The sequence below is a fragment of the Myotis davidii genome, unplaced genomic scaffold (assembly GCF_000327345.1).
Source record: "Myotis davidii unplaced genomic scaffold, ASM32734v1 scaffold478, whole genome shotgun sequence".
NCBI classification, from domain to species: domain Eukaryota; kingdom Metazoa; phylum Chordata; class Mammalia; order Chiroptera; family Vespertilionidae; genus Myotis; species Myotis davidii.
Genome location: NW_006289570.1, coordinates 3,582,399 through 3,600,566, shown reverse-complemented (window position 1 = coordinate 3,600,566; position 18,168 = coordinate 3,582,399). Strand labels below are relative to the sequence as shown.

The 18,168-nt window shown below is 43.1% G+C and overlaps 1 protein-coding gene across 2 annotated transcripts in view; it reads right to left on the bottom strand.

Annotated features, from left to right (window-relative positions):
- The window catches only part of KREMEN1 (kringle containing transmembrane protein 1), a 34,768-nt gene that overhangs the window by 13,719 nt on the left and 2,881 nt on the right, over nucleotides 1-18,168 (bottom strand). For both annotated transcript variants that reach the window (XM_006762051.2, XM_006762052.2), the window contains exon 3: nucleotides 15,964-16,055. In XM_006762051.2, the coding sequence (XP_006762114.1) occupies nucleotides 15,964-16,055 (92 nt within the window). The remainder of the gene's footprint in view (nucleotides 1-15,963; nucleotides 16,056-18,168) is intronic.

Below are 18,168 nucleotides of genomic sequence, written 5' to 3'. Positions count from 1 at the left end.
TTTGACCAATAGAATGTGGCTAAGTTGTTGGAATACCGCCTCTGTGATTAGGTTACAAGAGATTGTGACTTCTGTCTTGCTAGTAGACTCTTTCTATTGCCTTCTTGGCTTATATAGTTTTATGAAGCAATATGCCATGTCAGAGAGGTCATGTGACAAGGAACTGAGGATGGCCTTTAGTCAAAAGCCAGCAAGAAAGCAAGACTTTCACTTTCTACAAAGAATGAATCCTATCAACAATTATGTATGCTTGCAGTAGATCCTCCCCCAGTGGAGCTTTCAGATGTTACCAGAGGCCTGGCAGACACCTTGACTGCAGCCTTACGAGAGACCTTGAAGCAGAGGACCCAGAAAAGCCATATGCAGGTTTCCTGACCCACAGGAAGTGTGAGACAATAGGTGTATGTTGCCCTAACTGGTTTCTCAGTGGTTAGAGCGTTGGCCCATTGACTGAAGGGTCTCAGGGGCACGTACCTGGGTTGTGGGTTCGCTCCCTGTCCCCAGTCAGGGCACATGCAGGAGGCAACCAGTCAATGCGTCTCTCTCACACTGATGTTTTTTTCTCTCTCTCCCTCTCCCCCTCCCTTCTACTCTACTCTCTCAGAAAAGCAATGGAAAACATATTCTTAGGTGAGGATTAACAAAAAAGAAAAAAATGTATGCTGTTTTAAGTCACTACATTTTGGGGTAATTTGTTATACAGAAAGCGCTAATATACCTATATAATACATACTAAATAAATGTTTATTGAATGAAGGAATTAATTTATTGTGGCCCATGCACAAATCAACATCTGTGTTATTAATTTATGAATCACTCCACTATCAGATGAAGCTCTTCCCTACTTGCTCTATTTGGTTCCTCACAGCTTATAGAACTGAGTTATAATAAGACATGAATGAGGCCTGGTCCTAGAAGCACTTTTAGGTCAGTTAAGAGTGATATGTTTTCAACTCCAAAGTAAGCCACATAGACCCTTAGAAAGCATTTTTCCTTTATGTTTACGGTTGGAAAACAGCATGGTCCAATTTAATAAGCTTTATATCCACATTAGTCTTTTGACATCTAAAAATACACACATATGTACGTATGTACACACACACACACACACACACACACACACACACACACACTCTTAATTCCTGCCATCACCTACCTCTCACCAGCTCATTTTCAATTGGCAGGAAGGATCTCTGCTAACCCAAAAAGCTCCCCTTCCCCCTCTAAGCCAAGTGGTTACCCTTCTTCTTTACGTCACATATGGTTCAAATATAACAAATGTGGCTCACCACACACATGCTAAAGTGCATCTTTCGGAAACAAACCAAGTCTCTATAGTAGCAAATGTAAACAGAAAAACTCGGGGCAGTAGAAGCCTGGTGTTCAGGGGGCCTGGCTTGGGAATGGCTGGGTTTTAGAGTTTAAACAAATGCAGTGAGTCAAGCATCTCTAGCAGGGAGTGCATCACATAAGCCATGTTAAAGGGACCTGCATATGGAAAACCAAGCCATGCACTTAATGGTTCTTAGTAAGAACTACTTGATCATGATCATTCTGGTCATTTACTTTGATTTTTGTCTCATTTAGTTCATTATGCTCACCAGTAAGCATGTTATTAGGTATTAGTTATAGAGAGCCCAAGGCACATAACCATAAATGTGAAGATTAGACATAAACAAGGCCATGGGTTGCATTAATGCAGCTGGAACCTATTCACAACAGTTTGGCAAGCAAATCCAGGCAGCTCATGTTCCACTGAAGCAGTGAGGTCCCAAAACACATCCTAAGGCAGATCACTGGAAATCAGATCACAGCACGTTGCTTCTCCATCCATCTGAATATCAATGGCCTGAGGTATCACCCTTGTCGTCCAAGTTAATCACCTGCTGGACACTGTCAATTCTACCAGACATCTGTCCATGTCTCTCTGTCCCCACTGCCACTTCTCCAGTTTGGAACACCATCTCCTCCCTCTTGGGTTGCTGCTTCAGCCTCCCATTCCATCCTTGTTTCTAGGCTCACCCTACTCTAATCTAATTAGTCAGTTGCAACCAGGATAGTCTTTACAGTACATTCCAGGCAGAAGGAGTGGCAGGGGCAGAGGCCTAAGATAAGAATGGCCTTGGCCTTGCAGGAACAAAAAGAAGCAAGTATGACCAGTGACACACACACACAGAGAAAAGTAACAGGAGTTGGAGAGGGATGCTTAAAGCTGGGGACCTGCTTAAAAGCCTCAAAGATCCCTGGCTGCCCCACAAGGTGAAATCCAAACTCTCTCACATGTTACACAAGGCTTTCCCCCCTCTGAGCTGCTCCCCTTCCCCATTGGATGACCCCTCTATCCTGGGCTCACACTGTATCTATAGGTCAAAATAAATCATAGTGTATTTGCAAGTTTCCCAATTGCACACTGCACTCTGGCCTCTGGACTTGTGCACACGTTATCCCCTCTGCTGGGAATATTCTTCCCTACTTAAGATTGCAGTCTGAGCATCAGTTCCCTGGGAAGCCCCCATGGCCCTCCCCGTATCCCCCCACCCACACACAAGAAGGTTACATGTCCCTGCTATATAATCCTATAGCAGCCTATGCTGAACTTGATACTGAACATCTGTTTATGTGTCTCTCTCCCCAATTACCCAGGAACCACTTAAGCGTAGGACTATCTTTCGCACACCATTGTATTCCTAGGGCCTGGCATGGTCCCAGTCACATGGCAGGTGCTCTAAAACTGTGTTAAATGAACAAATGTTCTGTGTCGCCAGCTAAAATCATGGAGTGAGTGGGTAAAGGCACTTCTTAGGCAGCAGTGAATGAAGAGCACAGAGTAGAAGGGAAGAGCAGAGCTGATCTGTAACAACATTCACTTAAAGTGAGTAACCATTGGTTTTGAAACCTTCCTGCTCACTGTCCTCTCGGGCAACCTAGAAATACCATTTTAAATAACGGAGTTTTCCATAAAGGTTAACTTTAATACTTAAAATTTTATCTTTATCATTTTGGATGAAACCTTTCTAAAATGCATTAGCTATTTCTTTTAAAACAACACCACCAACACACACAAAAACCCAAAAACGTTAACCTAGTTTAACCTACTTTAAATTTTCTTGGTGGCTTGAGATCATCAAATATACTTCACCAAATGGCCCCAGACTGGTGTGCTATTTCCTTCTTCTTTTTTTTCGAAGGGGGGAACCTCTCTCCGAAGAGCCCAGCCTAGCCTCTAAGCAGTACTATTCTCCCAGCAGGCCCAAGGGAGCCAGCCTCGGTGTGTCTCAGTGATTTCCACAGGCACCTCTCCCTGGAGAGCCAGCAGTCCTTTCACCCTCTGGCTCCTAGGCCAAGTGTGCTCACTTAAGGGTCCTTTCCTCTAGGGCAGTGGTTCTCAACCTTCCTAATGCCACGACCCTTTAATACAGTTCCTCATGTTGTGGTGACCCTCAACCATAAAATTATTTTCGTTGCTACTTCATCACTGTAATTTTGCTTCTGTTATGAATCTTCATGTAAATATCTGATATGCAGGGTGTATTTTCATTGTTACAAATTGAACATAATTAAAGCATAGTGATTAATCACAAAAACAATATGTAATTATATATGTGTTTTCCGATGGTCTTAGGCGACCCCTGTGAAAGGGTCGTTCGACCCCCAAAAGGGTTGCGACCCACAGGTTGAGAACCGCTGCTCTAAGGCAATCATATGGAGACTGGGGCTTCCCCATGGCGTGGGTCAATTGGATTTCAATGGACTTAGCCCAGAGTAGCCCAGCCAAGGCCTAAGAGCCAAATCTAGTCCCAAAGGCTGCCACTAGTTCTGAAGATCTGACCTAGCCCCTGAGACACCAACCTAGAGCCGAACAGCCAAAGCCAGTCCCGAAGGGTGGAACCCACCCCAAGAGCCAAGCCCAGACCTGGGAACAGCTGTAGCCAGTCCTGAAGGGCGGAGCCTAGCTTTTCCAAGTTCAGTTTTATCAACAGTAGAATGAGGAACAATACAGACCTCAAAGGAGAATTAAAAGAAGATAATGCAAATAAAGTAAACACTACAAGACCTGGCAAGATAGTATGTGCTGAATAAATAGTGTTTATTATCATTATATGGAATAAAGCTTTCATCATTCACTGCACAAACAGGAACAACTTGCTTAGTAATAGAAACATAAAACAGCGTTGAATTATAAGACAAAAATCAAAGGCAGCCACCTCAGAAAACTGGGTTTGATTCCAGATATTCAAATGTTAATCTTTTGCATTTATCTGGCTAGCATACAGCGTGCTTTCATGTAAGCATGTTGCATGAAATCCATTGCCCTTCAGGAAAGCAGGACAGATGATGTTATTGCTGTGTGACAGAGAAGAAACCAGCGAGGTTAAGGACCTTGAGGTGGGGAGGGTGGTTCGGGGGGGCATACAAGATGGAAATGGAGAGCAGAGTGGCGCTCTAGGGGTACCGATTCTCACACCATAGTTTTTTTTTTCTGGTGTCTCCGGCCCTTTTCCTGATAGGCCCAGTCTGGGGAGCTAAATGAACATGACTTCCTGAGATTAAAGACAGAGTTCTCAAACACATTAGTCCCTCAACGCCCTGTGCACCAGAAGGCCAGCCTCTGAAACAGTGGCAGCCTCTACGTGATGCCACTGCCCTCTGAGTCGCACTGGAAACTGTGGCTCCAAGTCTCCCCGGAGAAGACACGTCATGGAGTCTTCAAAAGCATTACTGGTCAACTGAGTGGATTTCCAGGCTGTAACCCACCCTCAGCTCTTCCCAGAAGCAGAGAGGAAAACTCCATTTGAAAAAGGATATTTGTTCTCAAATTCCTTTTCATTTCCAAGACCACTTTAAAGTCCTGTGGCTCAGTCATGCATTTTTCGTCTTACCAAAGAGGCCTCATCACTTTCAATTTTTAAAAAATCATCTTAAGATACACACGAATCCCTTGTTTATCATAGTTGATGCTTTAAAACTCATGATGGTTAATTACCAACATTCTCTTCAGATGTTCAGAGTTCCTGACAGATATTAGTTTTAGAGATGGCTGAGGGGAGATGGCCCTCTATTCAGAGTATCCCAGGAGCTATTGTTCTTTGACTATCACAAGGGACTGTTGGAAGCAACCAGGCAGGCTTATTAAACACCTGCTACATTTGGATGTAACTGTGGCCTCACTGTGAAGGTGCTGCACACATCTCCACGGGGCTCCCTCAGCTGAAGACCACCTACTGCCCACGCACCTTCTCAGAGATCCTGCCCTCACAACGGCTGCTCGCTGGGGACAGGCTACAAGACCCACGCCTTTGGCCATGGCTTATTCCCCCTGGGGCCACCAGATTTCTCTCCCAGGAAGCTGGAATTGGGATTCCAGTTAGTGAACTGTAGGCACTGGATTTATAGGGTTCTGTCAAGTGGGAGTATGGCGACCAGCCATGTTTGAGCCATGTGAGTTGATGGGTGAGCTGATTCTGTTGGTACACAAACAGGAAGAAGGATGATAGCCATGCTGAGAGAGAGGCAGAGGTGGGAGGCCATGCGGCCCTAGAGAGAGTTGGCAAGAGGGGAAACTTTCTTCCCAGGTTCTTGGGACTCTGGGGTTGAATTTTATGATATACTCCCAATGTCCTTCCAATAAATCAATAAATCCCTTTTGCTCAAGTCAGCTTGAGGAAGTTCTATTCTTGGTTATCAAACAATTCCTAACAAAGACATAAAGCAGAACCATTATGGTAAAAGCTCAATATGAATATGCATCTTCAGATGGTAATTTGCATAAGCAGAAGTCCTGACTGTTACTATGTTTTCTATTCCAGTGCTCTGGTCAGATCTGGGACATTTGTTTAAGAAACTAAAAGCGCCCTAGCTGGTTTGGCTCAGTGGACAGACAGAGTGTCAGCCTGCGGACTGAAGGGTTCCGGGTTCGATTCTGGTCAAGGGTACATGCCTGGGTTGTGGGCTTGGTTCCCCGTAGGGGCCCTGTAGGAGGTAGCAGATCAATGATTCTCTCTCATCATCGATGTTTCTATCTCTCCTTCTCCCTTCCTCTATGAAATCAATAAAAATATGTTTGTTTTTTAAAAAAGAAACTAAAAGCAAAGTTTTTGTCCAATGTTTTAGAAAACTCTTTCCTGAGTCTACAGAATATCTATTATTTTTTCTTATAAGTAAAACCTGCTTCTTTGGAAATGATGCAGTGACTCTGCTTATTTTAAATGTCACTTAACCTTGTGTGGCAGAGCCCATCTCCTGCCCCAGGCACTCAGCCTTGGTGCCTCAGTGACAGATCTCTTCTTTCTGTGGTAGGCAGTTAGACAGACATGAGCAGAGCAAGGAAGACAGACCAAGTACAGAAGGTCACCAGGGTGCAAAGCCCTGGGTGCCAACAACAGCCAAATCTGGGAAAACAAGAACCTCCCTCCCAGGTAACCTTTTCTCCCCCAGCATCTCACTGGTTATTCAGTTTGGACCCTTCCCTGAGCTTTCCTCCCCTGGCATGTCGCTAGTCATGTGGTAGACCCTCTTGGAGAAGGAACAAGGAGCCAAAGAGTGGCCTCATGCACATCCCACGTGGGCCCCTGCATGACCACTCCCTTAAGCATTAACCCCTGAAGATGACGTCTAGGCCTCAGTAGTGTTTCAGCTCGAAGCCAAGAAAAATAGCAAAACCAGACAAGTGATGCTTCTTTGACTAATGACCCCCTGCCCTGGCCAACCAATCAGTGCGGACCACCACCCTGAAAGGACACACCTGGAAAGCTGATGAATATTCTATTGAGATCCTCCCCTGGGGTTTCCCCTAAAATCCCTACCCTTTGGACCAGGATCCAGTGCGCTCAGCTCAGGAGCACGCTCGTGCCTTTCCCCTCCTTCTCTTCTGCTCCCTAGGCTCTTTACCCTTCTCTTTCCTAAGCTCCAAGGGCCCGCTTTTGCCTCTGTAATTTGTTTTCTGAGCCCATTTCTTCTATCTCTGTGACTTTCTAAATAAACTTCCTCTTATAGTTTAAGTGTTAGCTCTGAATTCTTTCCCAGCCAGAACTCAAGTACTGACGTTGCTGAACCAAGGTTTGGTCTGACCCCAGTGGCCCAACACCTGATGCCATTCTCACCTCCAACACTTCCATGGGAACAAGGACTAAGTACACACACGACTTTGCTGCTTGAGTCCTATCGGAGGACCAATCATTCAGAATACTTCCATCAGAGAATCAATGGGGTAAGTGTAGATTCACCCACACTCTCAGCCTGTGACCATGAGTATGCTGAACCCCATCCTGTCCATCTAAAGCAGTGGTTCTCAATCTGTGGGTCGCGACCCCTTTGGCGGTGGAACAACCCTTTCACAGGGGTCGCCTAAGACCATCCTGCATATCAGGTATTTACATTACGATTCATAACAGTAGCAACATTAGTTATGATATAGCAACGAAAATAAATAATTTTATGGTTGGGTCACAACATGAGGAACTGTATTTAAAGGGCCAGAAGGTTGAGAACCATTGATCTAAAGCCATTCCAAATCTGCCACCTGCCATCTTAGTCCAAATCCTATCACAATACGACCCCCCTTAACTCTATGCATTAATTTCTGAACAACAACTCTCCTTTTCAGTCACTCTGAATCTTTAAGCAGCCCCCACATGTGTCTCTGAATCTATAATAACTCACTCAAATAAATAAGTAAACAGCCTTTTCTCCTCTATGAAATTTTAACTGTCAGGGAAGGGAGTAAGAGTTCCTAAGGATTCTGACTCCCCGGATGTGTCACGGCGGTAGTTCTCTTCTGGTGGGAGTTCCTCTCTGAGATGTAATTTCTGGTTATTTCATGTGGTAGACAGTCTCCAAAGGAGACTCTAATAATCACCCCTCCCCGCCCCCCGCATACATGTGTGTCGTTTCCTACTTAAATAGTTGGAATCAGTTTCACCTACTCGTGAATATAAGCTGGCCTTTTGACTTCCTTTGATCAATAAAACCAAAGGTGGACTTCTGAGTTCATGCCTTGAGAAGATTGGTAGCTCTGCTTCCTCTTCCTTGGAAGCAAGCTACCACAGAAGAGGTCTGAATATGCTGCTGAAAAGAATGGTCACCCAGGTAGAATCCTGAAGCCATCCTGAATGCCCTGGCCCAGCAGAGCACCCAGCTGAATGCAGTCACCTGAGGGAACCCATAGGAGAGTAGCAGAGGAACAGCCTGGCTGAAACTCAGCCAACCCACAGAATCAGGAGAAATGATAATCTGTTGTTGTTTTAAGCCACTAGGGTTTGGGGTGGCTTGTTAGGCAGTAACAGACACCTTACTTGACAAAAGGTCAGTCCAAGTTCAAGAGGAATGATACAGCTGTGTCTCTGGGAAGAAGAGCTCACTTTGTTGACTTGAACTTTTTTCGCAGGGACACCACAAATACCCCAGGCAACAAACCACAGGGTCGTCTTTTACTTTTTCTGCTGTTTCATCCCTTATATATTGCACTTGTCATCAAGTTCAGTCTTCTTCCTAATGCATCTTGGATTTAACCCTTCCTGACTTATCTCATTGCTGCTATCATTGCTCAGGCCTTTATGCCCTGGATTTGGAAATCTATACCCATCCTCTCTTCCCCAGACTTCCTTCCTCTGATCCTCTCTTCCCCAAACGTCCTTCCCCGGATCCACCCTATAAATGTACTCTGGGCTCATCTTCCTAAACCAGGGGTTTCAGTATGTCAGTTTCCCTCGAATCAACTCTGACTTTCAAGGTCTGATCTGGTTCCTCTCTGTCCACTCTTCTACTTGGGCAGCTTGGTTCCCAACCCACAAGCACCCCACTCCTGTGACCTTCCTCCAAGTCTCTGTCAGGCTCCATCTGCCTTTCTCCATGAGGATGCCTCCAATTTCCACAATCCATCCTGGGCCCTTTCATCTTCAAAAACTCACAGCACACTAACTCATAATTCAAGCTTATTTATATAACTGGTGGGCTGGTGTCCAATTTTCTCCTATGTTTATAACTCAGATTCCTAATTACATCATAAGATTGAGGGTAGGGACTATTTCTTATGTTTACATATATTCCTTACAGGCAAGTGCTGGTGTAAAGATGTTCAGTAAAATCATCCTTAATGATCTACATGAGTTTCCCTTTTTAAGTGATTCATACTCTTTACACAACTGTGCTTTAGAACATCTTAGAAATACAGTATATATCTGTCACTGAGGAAAATGTCCATTTGGTTCAGAAAGCCTACACTTTTTAATGGAAAGTTAAATAATGTCCACTGCCAAAAACAAAGACTAACTGAGTAGATGCCATATCTGCAACCACAGAGCGGCATTGCAGGAACAAATGCAGGACCTCTCGTGTTCCCTGAGTGCAATGCCACCACAGATGCTGAGGCACGTTCCTGAGCCCCCTGGCCAGTCAGCTATAAAAGGAATGGACAGAAACAGCACGCAGGTTAGGAATGACCTATTTAGGCCCACACACGCCAGCGGGAGTCTTTCCTTGGGGAAGGCAGAGGCCACCACAATACCTGCCAGTGCTTCCATGCCTACCATGTGCTGAAATCTGAGGATCGTGTATATTTTACTCATTAATCTTCAAAACGACCTGGGAAGGCGTGGATGAAGAAGCCGAGGCCAGGGGAGAGTCGTTTTGCCATAAACTATTAAATGAGGAGTGCATCAAACCTAAGCTCATGTGACTTCAAGTCCACATACGTTTTACTAGTTTGCGTTTTCTTTCTTATTGGAAGACACATGATTTCACATCATCAAGAATACTTGTGAGCACCTGTTATGGCCTCCACTGTGGTAGGTGTTGTGGAAAATTGTTAATATGGCTTGATGGGGGAAGCCCCCATAAATTCCATCAGCACCCCTCCATAAATAACATGCAACCCAAGTAAAATGAGGGTGCCTGCTATGTAAATACAGCTTTAAAGGAAATCCTTCAGTCCCCCTTTCTACCTTAAGCCTCTCCTTCACAGAAATTCCAGAGCTACCCCTGCTCTTATCTTTGAAAAATTTAGTCTAGTTGGGAAAACAAAAACTACTCTTATAAAGCAACAATAAACAAACAAACAAACAACACCAGGATTCTGACAATGTTAACTTGGGCAGTCTAAAGGGTTCAATTAAAAACATTATGTAATTGTAATAGAAAAATAGAAGAGGTGAAAAAAATTAATATGCATAATTTATATTATTAATATTCACTTCAATATTGCTTTGGCCATGGCCTAAGTCTGAGGTTTTGCTTTAGCCGTACAGTGTTAATGATGCACAGAGACGCTGTGTTTTTTTCAAGGTGAACTTCAGCTCATACAATGAAGACATGGAGAGACCCCGAGGCCTGGATAAGGCTGCTTGATGTAGTGTTTCATGCAAAGGCTCCGACTCTGGGGAGCCCCTTCCCAGCTGAGAACAGCTGGGCTGGGAACACCCGCAGAGACAGTCCAACATTCTGCAGAGCCGCTCTGCTGTGCAACAAATGCTTCCTGGATACCATTGCAGCCGGCCTTACTCATGGGGCTTGGGATTTCCCAAACCCAAAGACGAAAAGAAAATGACTTAGAGCGAACAGCTTGAACTGCAGACCCTCTGTCGCCACTGAGTTAATCCTTTGGTTTCCACAATGTCAAAAAGGCAATCTTAATAATTCGGCATACTATCAGAATTTCAAACTCTAATTCCCAAACAATCCACAAAGAATATTCTCAGGAATGACCTCAACAGTAGCCTGGATCCATCCCAGGGCCCCCTTTTTTTCACAGAAATAAAAGAAATGGGGCTTTTCTCGAGTACTGGAAAGAAAGGGCACTGGTCTTGCCATTAGGAATCCTAGATTCAAATCCTGTTTGGTTCAGAGCGTAAACCTCATCAAATCACTTAACTACTTTAGCCTTATTTTCTCATTTGAACAATGGGGCATGGGTGGTTGGAAAAGGACATACCACTTGCTTCATAGGACTGTTGAAAAAAGATAAATAAGATAATGTGAATATAAATGCTTTGTACACAGTAGGTGCTCAATAATAGCTCAAATAAAAGCTAAAACATACTAAAAATTAGTGTTGACATTAAAATGCAGAAAACATTTCCTATAACTGAGAGACCGCCTTGACCACCACTGCCAAAGTGCCCTTGGCTTTTTACCCAAACTCTGAACATAGCTTTAAAAACTCTTAGTAGGATGACAATTGGAAGTTTTCAAATCCTGGTTTTTGGGCTGCATTTTTGTAAGGAACAACAGACTTGTTTTAACAAAGGTCAGGGTGTCAATTAAAAGGAACTTGAGCCTGTGAGGTCACTGGCTGAGACTGACCAGAGGTCCCATATTGCCCAGGTGCTATCACTGGCATCCTGGAAGGGCTGGCCTGTGTGGCTGATACAAGTGAGAGAACGTCTCACAGATTAAGAGGGAGAAGCCTTGCCCTAAATCCCTAATATGGAGACTTAGGAAACTATGGAGAAATGTCTCCTAACACTCCAAACTCTCCTCAGCCTCATCACCATCTTCCTGGGTCAAGTCCAAGCTCGGGATTCAAATCATAAGACCTAACGTTATCTGGCCCCACCTAATTCTTTTCAAACCTCAACTCCTACCTTCCTTCTTAAAATTTCTGTCTCAGCAACAGTGGCTTTACTTGGGCATTCGAGTGTGTGCACATGTGCACACAAACTGTTCCCTCTGCCTCCAATGTCCTCTCTGCTCCACCTGACCCTACCATCTAGAACTCAGCTACTAAAAGGCGTGGCCCTGCAGCTCCAGCATCCCAGGGGCCTGTTAGAAACAGAGTCTCAAGTGTATCCCAGGCCCACTGAATCAGAATCTGCGTCTGAGGAAGGTCCCTGCGGACCGCACTGCTACATTTTTACACGCAACCTTAAAGTTGGAGAAGCCCCTCACTGAGGCCCCAGGTCTTATGTCCAGAAGCCCTCTCTGACAAACAGGAGCCCCTGCCTCCCACCATGCCAGGGCAGCGGCCCTCTTCAGTACTCCCAACCTCTTGCTCATCTCACTTGTTATAGAGTATCTTGCATATCCCCATCTGTTTATGTGTCTGTCTTCAGTTCTAGGCCAGGGGCTCCCCTGACCCCAGGCTGCAGACCAATGCCATCCTTGTGTCCCCATCTTGTATAAGGTCTAGCATATGATTGGAGCTTAAAAAAAATGTTATTTGTCACAGCTAATAACCTCTAGAGTCCTTGTGATTTTATACTTTAGTAACTAACTTTAAATATCTTTAACTTTAATAATAACTAACTTAAATAACAGTTTTAATAACCTTAAATAACTAATAGCTTTATTAACTTCAATAACAAAACCTGTAATCACTAATTTTAATAACTAACACAGATACTTGTGAGCTACACGTAAAAGTATTACAATTTAGGTTACTCTTTTTTTTTTCAGCCGGGGCAGCTGCTGTGAGGACGACCTGCGGGCCAGGCGGGGCAGCGGGACAGGGTCTACGTTACTCTTATTACACATTTGAATCCATATATTTTGAATGTATTTAATTTTTTAATATTTAAAATATCATGTAATTTAAAAATATTATAAAATTTATATTTTGCAATGGAAACTTTCAAATATACACAAAAATAGGAAAGAATAATGAGCCTGTCACTCTGCATCAACAAATGTCCACTTTTTTTTTTTTTACTCTGAGGTTTTTTTAAAATTGATTTTTAGAGAAAGAGGAAGGGAGAGGGAGAGAAAGAAACATTGTGAGAGTGAAACATCAACTGGCTGTCTCCTGCATGGCCCTCCTACACAATGGAGCCCGTATAGAGAATCTAATCGGCAACCTTTCCATACACAGGATGACACCCAGCCAGGGCCAAATGACCACTTTGTAAAACAAAAAAAATAAAAAAATTCTCATTTCATCTATTTCCCTCACCCCACCTACTCACTTTTGGGGAGACTGAACCATTTTAAAACAAATCCCAGATATAATATTATTTTAATCACAAATATTTCAATATGTATGTATAATTTAAAAGAACTTTATTGTACCTAATACAATTAGCAGTGATTCCTTACTATAATCTAATAGTCTGTATTCAAATTTTATTATTTCAAAAATGAATTTTTATAGTTGGATTTATAGAAATCAGGTGAATGATAGTAAACAAAAATAGCTCTCAGAGATGAAAGGTAAGTTTTTCATGCATGTGGCCCGAATCAGCTGTGTGTGAAGAAAATTATATTAGCTTTTAATGCCGCTTTCAGGTTCCTCCCCCAACTCACAACTAGATTATCTACTTAAAAAAACAACACTGTTATAAAGAACCGATAAGAAAAATAGAGCAAAGCAAGAGCAATGCTGAGGTCCACACAAGATGTCACTCAAGCAGAGAAATAAGTGGGAATTAGAATGGTGAGGAAGGTTTTTTACAAAAGGGAGATAAGCAAACAACAGATTTTAAGCCAAATGATTTCCCCCGTAATGGTCAAACCAGCAAGACTTACAGAGTTAGAGTGGGCTCTAGAGGGATGATAAATTTGATAATGTTGGAATCTGCTTTTAAAACTCTGTATTTCTTTTGCCTGCATTAAAACCTTGGGGATTCTGAGAAACACATCGGCAGAGTGGTTTGAGGAGCAAATCCAATTACCGTAGAGTGTGCTCCTTGGAACGGCAAGTTCTGATCCGTGCTCTGTAGGTCAAGAGCACAGTTCAAATTTCTCTGTGCCCCCTTTTGAGTCACACTCCCTCGCTGCCTCCCTGCTCGTTTTAGCTCTCTGTGTAACATGCAGGGGGGCAGAGATTCCGGTCTTCACACAATGGCCCGCCATTCAACCACACTCTGCTTTGTCCCTAAACATTCATTCCCCCTGGCTCCTGCTGGGTCTGTTATATTCAGATATGAACTTTCCAGGAGTCTGATCATGTCACAGGCCTTTTCCTGTATGACAAGTTCAGTGCTAATCATGAATAGCGGGGCTTCACACAGAGGGTTCGTATTATTCATGAAAATTATGACTCCACATCCAGAAATAGGGCAAAACTGGCCTAAAATAGGCAGGCATGTATTCAGTTGAGTCCTCTAAGGCAATTACCAACGTCTCTTACTGCAACTATCACAGGAGTCTTTCTCAACTATGCTAATCAGACACACTCGATGCACAATGTTCTGCCAGATTCAAGGTTTGAGCCTCAGCTTGGTGGGGAGCCTTGGTGCCCACAGGGTGAACGTAAGGTTTTTCCAAAGAACCTCAATATCATCAAGCCAGGCCCTCCCAACCCCCTCAAACTAGGTACTGCCCAGTGCTTATTCCAAATTTCTGTAAGTCTCCCTACCTAGACCATTTCAAGGCCAGCATTAGGAGCTTTGAGAGGGTTATCAAAGGGCCCTACAAAAAGGAAATGATATCAAATTTCCCTTTTTTGGAGCAACAAATATTGAATTAGAGGGGGACTAGATGGCTTGTACCACTTTTGCTCTAATCTTCTCTTCTGAACCTTAGTTTCAGTGACCACATTGAGTCAGCTCCCACTGGCCCAAATTATATTTTATAAATGCAAGTTGAGGATTACCTTCCAAACAAAACTGCCAGATTGAAATCCCCTCTTTGCCATTCCTGAGAGAATGACATACATAGGCTGGTACTAAAAGACTATCTTTGTGTCGAACAAATGGACCGAGGAAAATCTGCTTTCCTCTCCCCCGTCCCTTTCTTCTTTACGTAACTAGGGCCAAATGAGATGTTTTTCATTTTAAAAATTTGATTAAGCAGACTGAGCAAAAGCCCTTTCTTCTGGTCTTTACTGTTTTCTCAATTGTGGGACTGAATCAAGACGTACACATGCTGGAAGGATAGTGAAACCAGAACCTAACTGCCAAGCAGGGGTGACATTTGGAAGTTTAACTTATGAAAGGTGAGCACTGGGCCAGCAGCACCAATTTAGGGGCCACCCTTTCCCCTTGAGGCCTCAGAATCTGGACAGTTGCAGTGAGCATGAGTGTGGGGGGTCCCAGGTTCCATGCAAACCACCATATCACTCTATATATACAGGCTCCTGACCTGAGGAATACGGAAGGAGGCAGGGCAAGGAGCAGGTTTAAATAACAAGGAAAAAAATTACTCAGGTAAAATGACTATAAATGAGCTGTCCTGTTTCAGCTCTAGGAACTAAGAAACCCTGACCATTTGGCATATTTAAGAAGATATTACAAACACTACATTCAGAATCTCCTTATAATACCATGTTTAGTTTTGGTTTCTGTACTTTAAATCTTCCTACAATATTTTCTACCTTGTTTTAAAGTATCTCTCTAAGGTTCCCTGCCACATCATATATTTCTTAAGGGTCAGGGTATCTTCCTGCCTTTGTATCTTGGATATCAAAAACACTAATTATAGGAATAAAGGAGTGAAACAGTTAGAAAACAGGCCTCCTAGTAAAAGATTAAAGAAACTGGGATGTTTGGGATTTGGTTTTTTGGTAGTAGAAAGGCACAAGTTGTAAGTTTTCATAAAAACAACAGAACCTCTAAATGCTAATGTGAGGAAAAGGTCTATCCCATTGGCTTTGGAAGGTATCTAATTAGATATTTACTAAATATCATGTTTCAGGGAACACAGCACATTAAATCCAAATAAGTAGTGTCATAACTTAGTTTCACTGTCTTTATTCATTCTAAAAAAAAAAAAATTCATTCACAAAAGTATAAGGTACTTTCCCTGGCTTGCTACTATTGCCATCTCTACCCATGAAAGAATAAGCATGAGGAAACTGAGTAGAAGTTAAAATTCTGGTTGGTTTATCCATCAAGGAAATGGGATCCCGAGGGAACCAGGCTTCCCCATTTCTGAAAAGCTCAACAAGAGAAGTGAAAATCCTCAGGCCAGGATGGCTTCTCCCTTCACCTGCTCCATGAAATCCAGCTACCTGAACTGCCTGCCCTCCGCAGCAGCCTTCCCTCTACACTCTCAGTGTTCAGTGTCCTGAACCTGCGGGGTGCGTGAGGGTCTTACTCTGGCAAGCGGGGATCTCGCAGTACTTCCAGTAGACGCCGTCCTCCTGCTCCGCCACGTAGCACCAGGGGCTCACATCTCCGTCTGGGTTTCTGTTGGGGAAAAGGACACACCAGTAACATTTTTGTCATTTTAAGTCAACAGGCTCATTGCTTTTCAGTTTTACTAAAAAGGAACGCTTTGGCTTCTGTTATTTTTCATAATTGGTATATACCTCAATGCCACCTCTTATGAAGAAAAAATTGGTAATACCTTCTTCCTCCAACATATATTTCAGAATATGGGAGCAGGAGGAGGTTGGGGGGTGAGCAAAGCTGATATATACTTACACAAATTCACTACAGTGTAACCGGGACAACTGACCACTGAACAAATCATGACAAACAGCACTGTGTAAACATGGCATTTCCCACGGCTGAGAGAGCACAGGTGCTCCTTGATATTGTGGATAAGAATGTGAAGGATGCAAATGGTCAGGATGGCAATTTGGTAATTAAGAGTCAAAAGCCCTCAAAATATGCAAACTCCCTTTACTTGGCAATTTCTCCTTTAGTATTTTATTCTAAGGAAATCATTACTTATAAAGATGTTCATCACAACATTTTTATAATACAAAAAAGTTAGAAACAAAAATTAATGACTGCTTAAATAAATATGTTATAGCCATATAAAGGAATGCTAGGCAGCTCGTTAAAATGTGGTCTAGGGACACACTTTATTAATATGGAAAATTTACATATCATAGACTCCATTGATGAGCTTTCACCAGATCAGTCTGGTCAACTTATGTTTCATAGAAATGGTCCTTGGGGTGGTGACACAATACAATATACAGATGATGTATTGTAGAACTGTACCCCTGAAACCAACATAATTTTATTAACCAATGTCACCCCAATAAATTCAATGTAAAAAATGGGTCCTATTCTTATCTTAAAACACAAATTTCTTAGAGAATTCTGAAGAAAACTAAGCCAAAGGGTTTCAATCAGAACCTAAAATCCTGTAATCCTGGTACCAACTTCTGATATAGCAATAATAGTTTTAAAAAATTAATTTCACATTTCTGAATGAATGGCTTGGAATGAATGCCCTTCAGGGTCTTCAACTCAGAGATGCCATGACAATAACGGGCAACACTGCAGAACCAGAACAAAAAAGGGCAGGGGTTACTGGACACACAGAAAAGCCTGGCCTCTCTTCACTCTTTCCAAGTCCCTTTCTTTAGACTCAGAACACTGGAAACCTGACACTCTGGTTAGGCCGGAAACGGGCATAAAGACCCAACAGCCGGAGCTTTGGAGCAACCCCTATCAGGCTCGAGGGGGATAAGTCTATTGTGTGGCCCAGAAGATAAGCCGCCCTAAAGCACAAAGGGTCCTTTTATTTTTTTGTGCCCAAAGGCAGGTGCCAGTGCCAATTCTGCTCTTCCCCGTCTTTCTGTCTTCCCTCTAATCCAGATAGGTCGAGCCCAGAAAAGTGCGTTCCCATCACTCGCCATCTCTCAGACATCTCAACTGTGATGGGTCTGGAAACATCACACAAGACAAACAGTGTCGGATGTCAGCTGAAAAATCAAAGCAGGAGAACTTGTACAAAGCCCTGCTTTAAACAGTATTTCACTGTCGTTTTCCTCCCTCTATTCAGTGTTCAGCTTTGATGTAGTATTTGGTAGAGACCTTAGAAAAACAACTGTTTGTTATCAATGTCAAAATCATTCTGAAAAGCATCAGAATAGCTTAATAAAGAACAAGCAAATTCATCTTTGACTTCACTGCAGTGCTAAAAGCAAAAGGCCCAGACTCTCTGATGTGACAACAATCAACAATTTCAGCCTCTCTTCTCTGAAGTATTCACTGGGAGACCAGGTCAGGGACATTCCATCAAGGCAATGCAGGGGAGGGCTGCAGCGGCCAGGGCTGAGGAAGGCGGTCTCCCCGGCTCTTAATTAATACTTACTAGTGCGTGTCTGGGAGCTTGTAGCGAGAACAGGGTGCTAATCTATGAGAAAAGATTTTTTTTTTTCATCTGAATGAAACCTCATTGGAAATTTCAAATTTACCTTAAAGTCAGACTTAAAAACAGGAGCTCTTCTGAGAAGACTTGCTTGATAGAAAGCAACAGAATCATAGAACCAACCAGTGGCCCACTACCAAGAGATGCTTTAGAACAAGAACATAAATATGTAAAAACAAAACAAACACT